At 38.8% G+C, this 12,664-nt stretch overlaps 1 protein-coding gene across 13 annotated transcripts in view; it reads left to right on the top strand.

Moving 5' to 3' along the window:
* Window positions 1–12,664, top strand: part of AP-1gamma (adaptor protein complex 1, gamma subunit) — a 109,126-nt gene that overhangs the window by 72,946 nt on the left and 23,516 nt on the right. For all 13 annotated transcript variants that reach the window (XM_071678344.1, XM_071678339.1, XM_071678333.1 and 10 more), the window contains 3 exons: window positions 5,993–6,088; window positions 6,442–6,621; window positions 12,168–12,314. In XM_071678344.1, the coding sequence (XP_071534445.1) occupies window positions 5,993–6,088; window positions 6,442–6,621; window positions 12,168–12,314 (423 nt within the window). The remainder of the gene's footprint in view (window positions 1–5,992; window positions 6,089–6,441; window positions 6,622–12,167; window positions 12,315–12,664) is intronic.

Below are 12,664 nucleotides of genomic sequence, written 5' to 3'. Positions count from 1 at the left end.
CACCAAATGCAGTTTCTTGCATGAATCAGCCACCAGTGCTGCTTCTTCAGCAAACAACAACTGAGTCACTTTCCAGGCTCTTTCATCCTCCACAGACTGCTTCGAACAGAGTGAATTGGAGTGATGTGGTATACTGGGGTCGATGTGATGTCACTGGAGTGAACCAAGGCATGAGAAATGTCTGTGGTATACCATGAAAAGTTCTGTGAGGCCTGGATTTGAATAGGGAGGTTTGGATTTGGTTCATTACACATGACAGCTTAAGAATGGATGTGAGCAGATGTGACCTTTCTTCATCTGTTTTGTGCCCTGCCTCTCCAAAGCGGGAAATGGTGATCAAGTATGAAAGAAAAGAAAAAGATTATTACCATTTTTATCATTATAGTAATATTTTTTTTTGTAGATTTTGAAATCTTTTACAAGCTAACAAGTAATTTTTTTTTATATATTGTAATGTAGTTTGCTTTCATGCATGTGTGCATCATTTTGTGATTGTTTGATTATTGTTTGTAGAACAAAAGACTTAATCTTATGTTTTTTCACAGTTTCTGTAAACCCAAGTTCATTTGTCTATTAGACATTTGTTCCTCTTGTATATTTGAAGGCCATTATTGTTACTTGGATGGTATTCAGGAAGATGAATGATTATTTTTGATTGGCATTTGCATATAACTAGAAACATATTGATCATAGGTTGGACTTAATATTAATCCCATTTATTATTTGGTCATTGGCATGCTTCACAGTAGAAATGGTGATGAGGATTACTTAGTTGAAAAATTTTACATACATGATTATTAGTGGATGGGTCAGGTTAGGAGTCAGTGGGCATTATTGCATCATGTGCTCATTGACCAGTGTGCATAGGAGAGGTTGTAGGATATGAATGTGTTCATAGGAACAGAAGGTGGAATGTTCGATCTTTCTTGGTTTAGGAGAGTTTAGATGTTGGTGTTGCTTTTAGGAAATAAGGAAATGACATGAAAAAGACAAACCTGAGGAAGCTTGGTAAAAAGGCATATGTAGAGGGACATATAGAGAGATTAACCTTATCTCCTTAACTTTTCAGTTAGTTTCTTTCTCTCACTGTGAATTCATGTTTTTCCAGTTGTAAAAAACATATATTTATATATATGTAACTTTAACACTTAAAAGGATATTTATATGACAATGAAGAAAATCACTTTAGAAGTATAATTCATCCTCTACTATTGTTCTGATAATATGCAGTTATTATTGACAGTTATTAGTTTTTTCATATCACAAACCCTTCATTGTTATAATTAATGTGATTTATTGTAATTTTTCATAGTTAAAGAAGTTTCTTGTGATGACAGGTACATTGACATATCATTAACCCACCTGGTTGCCTTATATTGACGCATCTTTGATTCATTTGGTTGCTATACTTCTCTTACTCTCTGTGTGTTTCTTTCGGTGTACCTCACTTACTTTTTTTGTGTTTACTCTCTTTCCTCTGTGTTTATCCTACACTAGGCATGTATGCACACACACACACAAATGACCTAACATGATATTTAGCAAGAAACTTCTTAGAATGTAGATAAAGAAATACTTTTATAGTATAAGGATAGTGGATGAATGGAATAGAGTAACATGGGTATTTTTGAAAGAAAACTGGTTCCAACAGTGTTATATGGTTGAGGCAAGGGCTATAGATAGGGTTGTGCACAGGAGGGTAGATGTGTTGGAAATGAGATGTTTGAGGACAATATGTGGTGTGAGGTGGTTTAAGTAATGGAAGGGTAAGAGAAAAGTTTGGTGATAAAAAGAGTGTGGTTGAGAGAGCAGAAGAAGGTGTATTGAAATGGTTTGGTCACATGGAGAGAATGAGTGAGGAAGGATTGAAAAAGAGGATATATGTGTCAGAGGTGAAGGGAACAAGAAGTGGGAGACCAATTGGAAGTGGAAGTATGGAGTGAAAAAGAGATTTTGAGTGATCGTGGCCTGAACATACAGGAGGATGAAAGGCGTGCATGGAATAGAGTGAATTGGAACGATGTGGTATACCAGGGTCGACTTGCTGTAATGATGTGGTATACCGGGGTCAACTTGCTGTCAGTGGACTGAACCAGGGCATGTGAAGCATCTGGGGTAAACCATGGAAAGGTGTGTGGGGGCCTGGATGTGGGTAGGGAGCTATGGTTTCGATGCATTACACATGACAGCTAGAGATTGAGTATGAATGAATGTGGCCTTTTTTGTCTGTTTTCCTGGCGCTACCTCGTTGAAGCTGGGGCAGCGACGCTGTTTCCTGTGGGATGGGGTAGCGACAGGAATGGATGAGGGCAAGCAATTATGAATATGTACATTTATATATATATGTATATATATATATAGGTTTGGATGGTATTGCAGTGGAATTTATTAAAAAAGGGGGTGACTGTATTGTTGACTGGTTGGTAAGGTTATTTAATGTATGTATGACTCATGGTGAGGTGCCTGAGGATTGGCGGAATGCGTGCATAGTGCCATTGTACAAAGGCAAAGGGGATAAGAGTGAGTGCTCAAATTACAGAGGTATAAGTTTGTTGAGTATTCCTGGTAAATTATATGGGAGGGTATTGATTGAGAGGGTGAAGGCAGGTACAGAGCATCAGATTGGGGAAGAGCAGTGTGGTTTCAGAAGTGGTAGAGGATGTGTGGATCAGGTGTTTGCTTTGAAGAATGTATGTGAGAAATACTTAGAAAAGCAAATGGATTTGTATGTAGCATTTATGGATCTGGAGAAGGCATATGATAGAGTTGATAGAGATGCTCTGTGGAAGGTATTAAGAATATATGGTGTGGGAGGCAAGTTGTTCGAAGCAGTGAAAAGTTTTTATCGAGGATGTAAGGCATGTGTACGTGTAGGAAGAGAGGAAAGTGATTGGTTCTCAGTGAATGTAGGTTTGCGGCAGGGGTGTGTGATGTCTCCATGGTTGTTTAATTTGTTTATGGATGGGGTTGTTAGGGAGGTAAATGCAAGAGTCTTGGAAAGAGGGGCAAGTATGAAGTCTGTTGGGGATGAGAGAGCTTGGGAAGTGAGTCAGTTGTTGTTCGCTGATGATACAGCGCTGGTGGCGGATTCATGTGAGAAACTGCAGAAGCTGGTGACTGAGTTTGGTAAAGTGTGTGGAAGAAGAAAGTTAAGAGTAAATGTGAATAAGAGCAAGGTTATTAGGTACAGTAGGGTTGAGGGTCAAGTCAATTGGGAGGTGAGTTTAAATGGAGAAAAACTGGAGGAAGTGAAGTGTTTTAGATATCTGGGAGTGGATCTGTCAGCGGATGGAACCATGGAAGCGGAAGTGGATCATAGGGTGGGGGAGGGGGCGAAAATTTTGGGAGCCTTGAAAAATGTGTGGAAGTCGAGAACATTATCTCGGAAAGCAAAAATGGGTATGTTTGAAGGAATAGTGGTTCCAACAATGTTGTATGGTTGCGAGGCGTGGGCTATGGATAGAGTTGTGTGCAGGAGGGTGGATGTGCTGGAAATGAGATGTTTGAGGGCAATGTGTGGTGTGAGGTGGTTTGATCGAGTAAGTAACGTAAGGGTAAGAGAGATGTGTGGAAATAAAAAGAGCGTGGTTGAGAGAGCAGAAGAGGGTGTTTTGAAATGGTTTGGGCACATGGAGAGAATGAGTGAGGAAAGATTGACCAAGAGGATATATGTGTCGGAGGTGGAGGGAACGAGGAGAAGAGGGAGACCAAATTGGAGGTGGAAAGATGGAGTGAAAAGGATTTTGTGTGATCGGGGCCTGAACATGCAGGAGGGTGAAAGGAGGGCAAGGAATAGGGTGAATTGGAGCGATGTGGTATACAGGGGTTGACGTGCTGTCAGTGGATTGAATCAAGGCATGTGAAGCGTCCGGGGTAAACCATGGAAAGCTGTGTAGGTATGTATATTTGCGTGTGTGGACATGTGTATGTACATGTGCATGGGGGGGGGTTGGGCCATTTCTTTTGTCTGTTTCCTTGCGCTACCTCGCAACCGCGGGAGACAGCGACGAGGTATAAAAAAAAAAAAAAAAAAAAAAAATATATCTGTGTATGTGTATGTATATGTTGATATGTTTATGTGCATATATGGCTGTATATGAGTGGATGGGCCATTCTTCATCTATTTCCTGGTGCTACCTTGCTGATGTGGGAAACAGCAATTATGTATGATGAATAGAAAAATATTAAAAGTATCAATTTCCCTTTATCCATGTGATGCTTAGACTCACCACATTATGAAAGTAAACATGTCTTGAATTTCTTAAACCATCCATGACAGGCCTTAGATTTTTCATAAGGATTACTTTACTTTCCTTTGACATCTTTGAAGAGACTTCTTGCCATTGCTTATATCATCATGAGACTTAGCAGTACACAATACTGAATCTGATCTTCTATCCTCAAACTTTGTAAATTTTTCCATTTTATAGATAGCACCAGGTCACTTCTTGGTTATAACAGTTCATTTCAAAGGTGCTAAACCTTGTACATTTTTCTTAATGCAGTCACTGTCCTTCAGAATTATGTTCATTGTTGAGATAGCCAGCCCAAGCTCTTGCAAAATGGAAGAGCTTTTACCCCCCTTTATGCTTCTTTACTATTTTCTTTTTCATCTCTTAAACAATCACTTTATAATTGTTTGGAGGTCCTCCACTCTTATTATTTGGTCATTTTCCAGTCACTGATGTTGAAATGAGGGCAATATTTTCGCTAGTCATCGAAAATTCCAAAACAATGCAGTGGAGATTGTATGGAGTCACTGTAACTGCATTGCAAACCTAGTTTGTGCATTAGAAGGTAGTAGTGTGTAGCTACAAAGAAAATTAAGCCATTGAAAGTTCTTTATAGTGAAGTTTTGGAAAATGCAGAGAAGAAATTGCTGCATATGCTTTGTTGCAGGAATGGTATTCTATCGCAAACAAGTGCTCATTTATCAGTGAAAATCACAGAAAGTAATGCATAAAATTGAAAACATGACACTTGTGATTTAGTGCAGGAAATGTATTCTATCCAACATGTTTAATTCCTAGCTTACTATCTAAGACTCTTCTTATGACCATGCCATGTTGACAACTTTTAGCTGAGTTATTGCAGTTTCTTCTTCCACACACTCAAAAGTGAAAGTGGCAGCTGTCTCACATGTATGATAGTAAAGTCAACATGCAGAATATTTCATCAAAAGTATGATTAAAGCATTTCTGTTGGTTCTGAGGCACAAGTGGAGATATAGTAATAGGTTGTTTAAATATTGCCCAACTTAACTTTTTAAGCAGGGAACTCAGGAATAAGATAGTGAAATTAGTAAAGTAGGATTTTACCAAATACATTGTAAATGTGGTTTGTGGATAAGTGAAAGATCGCTTTTGAAATGTTACTGATGTTAGCATTACCTGCTGTTCTCATCTGATAGAACATGCAAATAATCTTTTTGTGAAGTTTTCTTCTTAAAAAGTGCATTGCTTTAGTTGTGTGAAAATATGGATAGAAAACCCAGTTGCTTGATTAAGTCACATATCTTTTTTGTGTGGGGAAGCCCATATAAGAAGCCACTCTTTTTGTACATTACTTTCCTTTGAGGAAACTCAGTTTTTCAGGATTGTCTTATTTACTTGGCTTTGGTGGCTTTCAGTCAGGTAATGTCAAATAAGTATTCCCTGCATGTGCAGACAGTACTGGTACTCATATTTGTTTAATTTTTTCATCTTGTGCACTTTTTCCTATCATTTTTAGAATGCAGAAAGCACACATACTAACATGAATACAGGTTTGTTTCCAACTATTATCAAGAATAGCTCTGGGAAAATGTTTTTAATGTATATTTAAGCTGTAACTATATTAAGAAAAGTACTAAAAATATCTTAGTAAGTTCACTTTTATTAGTATAAAGATTTTATTGCACTTCAACATAACTGGGTTTGAATTTCAAGTTATTTATAATGAACCTATGTATTGTAGAAGCTTTTGAATATATCTCTACGCATTTTCTTATCAGATTGTTCCAAACTTGGTGCGCATCCTGAAGAACCTCATCATGGCTGGTTATTCTCCTGAGCATGATGTCCAGGGCGTGTCTGATCCTTTCTTACAAGTCAGTGAATAATGGTTACTCTTCATAATCTCACTATCCTTATTTCTCTGGCGTTTTCATTATTGAAAGCATGGTTGACCTTTTTAAGATGCAGGAATTACCTTAGTGTGATAAGAAAACATTTCAGAATTATGTTTTTCAGTATCAAATTTTGATAGAGGGACAAGTTAAATCACATAAGGTTAGAGAATGAATATGTATTGCACATAATGTGCTTACCTCAAGACTTGGTTAGATTTGAAGAAAATAGCTCTCATATATTGTTTGCTCAACATAACTTATTTTGATTATATTGTGTTTGACTTTGTTTTGTTATGCACCTGAACATGTATAAGAAATATTTCCATCAATAGGTGAAGATTCTGAAGCTTTTGCGAATCCTTGGATGTGGAGACAGTGAGGCCTCAGAAACCATGAATGATATCTTAGCACAGGTGGCCACTAACACAGAATCTTCCAAGAATGTGGGCAATGCCATCTTGTATGAGACTGTCCTCTCTATAATGGACATAAAAAGTGAAAGTGGGTTAAGGGTGAGTAGTACATAGCATAGTTGAAATGTTGAGACTTATTATTCTTTATTATTTTCATTTCTTCAAGTGCTCTGTGTGTGTTTACATGAAGTGTAGCAGTGCAGCAGGAGTAATTGGGATTACAGTTGTGTTTCTCAAGAAAGGGAGTAACATTTGTTTGGCAAGTCGAGCTATTTTATACCTGTATAGCCCAAGGTGAAGTGTCTGAGGATTGGTAGCTTGCATGTACATTATAGTTCCCTAATATAAAGGCAGAGGGAACAAAAGTTACTACTTAGATTATAGAAGTATGTCTTCGAGTATACCTGGTATGGGAGAGTTAGTAATTTAAATGGTGGTAGCATGCACTGAAGATATGACTATGGAGCAGTGTGACTTTTGGAGGTAAAGGATGCATTGAGTGGATGATGCTTTGAATATTGTGTTCGAGAAATACTTAGAGAAAGAATGTATTGTATGTAACATTTTTAGATCTGGATAAAGTTTTTTTTTATGTTAGGGTTGAGAGAGGCCATCTGGTTGATGCTATGAATATTGAGAAAATGGAAAGTTACTGATTGCAATGATGAATTTGTACCGGGGAATTAAGGTTTGTTTGTTAGTATGAGGGCAGGTTGAGTAGTTCTCTGAAAAAGGGTTGGTGGCAAGGATAAAAGATGTTGCTGTGGTTGTTTAATTTTTTTGTCTATGGGACTATGAGGGAGATAAATGCATGGGTCTTAGAGTGAGGGATGGGTTTGTATTATGCTGGGTGTGGAGGAGTCTGGGAAGTGAACGAGTTTTTGCTTGCAAATGACTTGGATCTGATGGTAGACTCTAAAGAGAAACTCTGGAAGCTGGTGACAAAGTATGGGAGTGAGTGCTTTAAATATATATGAGTGGACTTTGCAATGAACTGAACCATGATGGCTGAAGTGAGTCATGGAATGGGAGGGGGGGCTAAGATCTTGGTTAAGCCTTGAGTAAGATGAAATGTGTAGGGCAGCTGAAGTGGATGGTATTTCTGTTGAGTTTCTTAAGAAAAGAGTGACTCTTGTTGATTTGGTAGTTAGATATTTCAGTGCATGTATGGATCATGATGAAGTGCCTGAGGAATGGCAGAATGCATGTATAGTGCCATTGTTTAAAGGCAAGAGGGACAAAGGTGAGTGTATATACATGTGTATATGGGTGGGTTAGTCCATTCCACGTCTCTTTCTTTGCACTACCTCGCTAAAGCGGGAAACAGGATTTAAGTATAATGAATAAGAATAGATAAGTTGAGTGTAGCTAGTAAGTTATATGAGAAAGTTGTGATTGAAAGGGTAATGGTTTGCACAGAACATCAGATTAGAAAGGAGCAATATTATTTCAGAAGTGATAGAAGATGTGTGGATCACATGCTTGCTTTGACTGATTTGTGAGAGAAATACTTAGAAAAACAGAAAGAATTGTATATATGTATAGATCTGGAGAAAGCATATGATAGGGTTGATAGAGATGCTTTGTGTTAGGTGCTATGAATATGCTGTATGGGAAAAAAGCTGTGAGAAACAGTGAGGAGTTTTTTATCAAGAGAGTAAGGCATGTGTGGAAGTGGGTAGAGAGGAGTAGGAGGGTGAGCATTTTCAATTGAGGATGGGTCTGCGGCATGGACGTGAGATGTCACCATGGCTGTTTGATCTGTTTGTGGATGGGGTGATGAGAGGCGACTACCCCTTTTTACACAGGGTATTCCCAGTTACCAACCATTTCTAGTATACAGTCCCATCAGCTGTTCACCATTTCCATTCACCTTACTAAACACCCCATGCTACCCAATTATAACCTCAACTGCCACATATAAATCACCCATCAGTGCTACCCAGTTTCTTGCACAAAAACTGGTGACACGTTCACCTAGCTCCTCCCAAAACTCTTTTTGTTCATCATCATCCATCATATGCCCAGGTGCATAGGCACTTATAATCACCCATCTCTCACAATCCACTTTCAGTTTTACCCTCATCAGTCTGAAACTCACCTCCCTACACTTTCAAACATTTTCTCATCTCCTGTTTCAGCAGTAGCTCTCCTGCTTCTGTAGCTTCTGCCCACACATCACACATCTACCTATAACTTTACTCCTAAGACATTCCCAAACCATTCTTCTCTTTTCCCATGAGATTTTTTTTTTTCCCACCTGGGCCCGAACATCGAGGCTCCTTTCCTCAAACATCCAACCTATCTCTCTTGTCTTCTCATGATGTTTGAATTTACAGTTTACATGTACACACATTCAGATACCCAAAGAGGATGAGCACTCTTCGTATGCTCTATCTTCTCTCCCATCTTTAGAAATTGAAATACAAGAGGAGGGAGTTTCAGCCACCCACTCTCACACCTTTTAGTATCCTTCTACTATACACAGGAAATACGGAGGTAGAATTCTTTCTCCCTTACCCCAGGGATATTTATATCTACATTTACGTACTTGCTGCCCCAAGGTTCCATATATCATTATAGGGCTCCCTCATTCACATGGCAGGACCATATATCATAAAGTGTAGTCATGTATGTTTATATGTGGCATGTGCAAAAGCTTGACCGAGTCATGGCCATATCATATGAAAAATAAGATAGTGGGCTTAAGAGAAAAGACAAAAGATGATTTTTAGCTTCCAGGTTTATATAGAACCATCACTTTTAGATAGATTATAGGCAGAGGGAATGGCAAATGACAGAAGAGTATTGTACAGCTTCATTTTATGAGGAAAGAAGGAGTTGTCATGATGAGCATTCCTTCTTTAGATGTTGTCCAAACATAATCTCTGGGAAACAGCAATTAGACTTGTGCCGCTGATGTGGTTCTTTGGGGATGGGACATACACAGACAGCTCATGAGAACAGTGGTCAAAATAGTGTCTGAAGAACAGACAGAGGTAAGTAGGAACTCTGTAGATGGATAGGGTTGGTTGGAGAGATTTGAATGCAGTGGAGTTAATGAAGCGGAAAGTTTTCATTTTACTCCCAGTAGAAGAGAGGGATGGAAGAAGAGGAACTTCAGCTATGCAAACGTGACTTCTTTCTAGGGTGAATGAGGCATCTTTGTATGTGGAACAGTAGCTGGCAAACAGAATAATTTCAGTCAGTATACAATACCTCAGCTTTTAAGAAGCAGATTTTGTCATGCTCATTATGTGAGGTGTTCAGGACAGTGTAAAATATGATTGTGCCTAACATGCATATGTTATTGCAAGATTGAACTGAAATGTTTTGAATGTGAGGAAATAGGAAATACTTTAGGTGATGAAAGATGTGCACAGGGTAGAGTGAATTGGAGTGATGTGGTGTACTAGGGCCTAGGTGCTGTCAATAGACTGAACCAGGACATGTGAAACATCTGGGATGAACCAAGGATAGGTCTGTGGGGTGTGATTGTGGATAGGGAGTGGTGGTTTTGGTGCATTACGCATGACAGCTAGAGAATGGATGCAAGTGGATGTAGCCTTTCTTCATCTGTCCCTGGTGCTAACATAGGAAACAGCAATCAAGAATGAAAAAAATGTGAGATTAGAGAAAGATTTGAATAGAAAATATGTTTTGGCATTGTTGAATTGATGGGGTGTGAGTGTAAATGGAAAAAAATTGGAAGAAGTTGAGTGCTTTAGATAAGTGAGAGTGGATATGGCAGTAAATTGAAATATGGATGTGGAAGTGAGTTGTAGGGTGGGTGAGTTGGGGGTTTAGGAGCATTGAGGAATGTGTGGAAAGAGAGTTCGTTATCTGGAAGGAGGAAAATGGGTATCTTTGAAGGTGTAATTGTTCCAACAAGGTTGCATGGATGCAAGGCATGGACTCTTGATGAGAATGTGCAGTGGAGGGTGGATGTGTTAGAAATGAAATGTTTGAGAAGAGTGTGTGGTGTGAGGAGGGTTGATTGAGTAATCAGTAAAAAGGTAAGAGAGAGATGAGGTTATCAAAGGAATATGGTTGAGAAAGTTGATTAGGGTTTGCTGAAATGACGTGGACATATGGAGAGAAGGAGTCAGTAGAGGTTGACAATGGTTATGTGTCAGAAGTGAAAGGTCCAGTGAGAAGGGGGAGATCTGATTGGAAATGGAAGGATGGTGTGAAAATTGGAAGAAGTTGAGTGCTTTAGATAAGTGAGAGTGGATATGGCAGTAAATTGAAATATGGATGTGGAAGTGAGTTGTAGGGTGGGTGAGTTGGGGGTTTAGGAGCATTGAGGAATGTGTGGAAAGAGAGTTTGTTATCTGGAAGGAGGAAAATGGGTATCTTTGAAGGTGTAATTGTTCCAACAAGGTTGCATGGATGCAGGGCATGGACTCTTGATGAGAATGTGCAGTGGAGGGTGGATGTGTTAGAAATGAAATGTTTGAGAAGAGTATGTGGTGTGAGGAGGGTTGATTGAGTAATCAGTAAAAGGGTAAGAGAGAGATGAGGTTATCAAAGGAATATGGTTGAGAGAGTTGATTAGGGTTTGCTGAAATGACGTGGACATATGGAGAGAAGGAGTCAGTAGAGGTTGACAATGGTTATGTGTCAGAAGTGAAAGGTCCAGTGAGAAGGGGGAGATCAGATTGGAAATGGAAGGATGGTGTGAAAAGGATGAAAGGCATGCTTGGGATAGAGTGAATTGGAACAGTGTGGTAAACAGTCAGAGTGCTGTCTGTGGATTGAACCTGGGCATATAAAGAAGCTGGAGCATGGTTGTGAATAGGAGGTTGTGGTTTCGTTGTATTGCACATGACACCTGGAGAATGGATGTGAGTGAATGAGGCCTTTTCTTTATGTGTTTCTGGAGCTCCCTCTCCTGTGTGGGAAATGGGGAGCACATATGGAAAAAAACAGAACTTTATTTCATATCAGTGCTGTATAGGTCTGAATTGATAGAGCATATGTATTCTGTGCAAAAATAGGATGGAGTTCTGGAGTGGGAAGGGTAGAGAAAGTTGTTTAAAGTTTGCTAAGTATAATCATTGGCATAAAAGTGAATAGGGTTGGATGATGCAGAAAGTTCATTACTGACTAGGAAGAAAGATGGTATATGATAGGACAGAATGCTGAGGGACACCACTGATGATTGGTGAAATAAAGTTTTTGTCTTGGTTGGGGGTGATAAGTTGTTCTGTTACTACTTATTTTGTCATTCTTTTTGAAAACTTTTTCATGCCTTTAACTTTTCAGTAAACTGTATTTCAAATTATGTGTTATTTCTTTCACATAACTGTACTCCAGGTAAACTTAATTACTCTTAACATATCTGGGTCTAGAAAATATAATGTCAGCTTCTTGTCTTCCTTTGTCCAACCATCTGCTCCTGTACCTTTGTTTCATTTACTTAGGGTAGATTAATTGATTGCACATTTCATTTGAATCATGTGAGCTATGATAGTTACAGAGTTTAGTAACTTTTGTGAATGAACCTTTTATTTTCCATATTTTCTTGTTAGTATTGCCAGCAGTTATCTTTGGTAGGGTTTTGTTTTAAAAAAAGTCAGAAAAGTTTTTAAAAAAAGAATATGCTGAAGGTATTTGTGCCATTGTTATGTTTCATCCTTCAGGTATTGGCTATCAATATTCTTGGACGTTTTCTACTGAATGCAGATAAGAACATTCGTTATGTGGCACTGAATACACTGTTACGGGTTGTACATGCTGATAATTCTGCCGTCCAGCGTCATCGCTCTACCATCCTGGAGTGTCTAAAGGTAATAACATGAGAAGTTTGAAGGTAACTTTTTCATCTGATTTGATTTGACAGTTGACAGTGCTAGCCCTACTATTGTAATTTAATTACAAATGTATCTCCTGTTTTCTATAAGTAATATTTTTCATATTCAAATGCTTCTGTTGGTATGATTTTATTGATTAGAGTTGATGCTCTGAATGAATAGGATATGAGGCATGCAAGGGATAGAGCGAGTTGGAGCGATGTGATATACACTAGGCACCTTGTTGCCACTGGGCTGAACCAGGGCATATTATGCAATCATGGGATGGTTGGGAGGGGTTTGTTGGCAGCTCTGGATTTGAAAGTGGAAGTGGGTGGATGATGCCT

This window comes from Panulirus ornatus, chromosome 27 (genome assembly GCF_036320965.1).
Source record: "Panulirus ornatus isolate Po-2019 chromosome 27, ASM3632096v1, whole genome shotgun sequence".
NCBI classification, from domain to species: Eukaryota; Metazoa; Arthropoda; class Malacostraca; order Decapoda; family Palinuridae; genus Panulirus; species Panulirus ornatus.
This window is presented reverse-complemented; position numbering and strand designations above follow the sequence as displayed.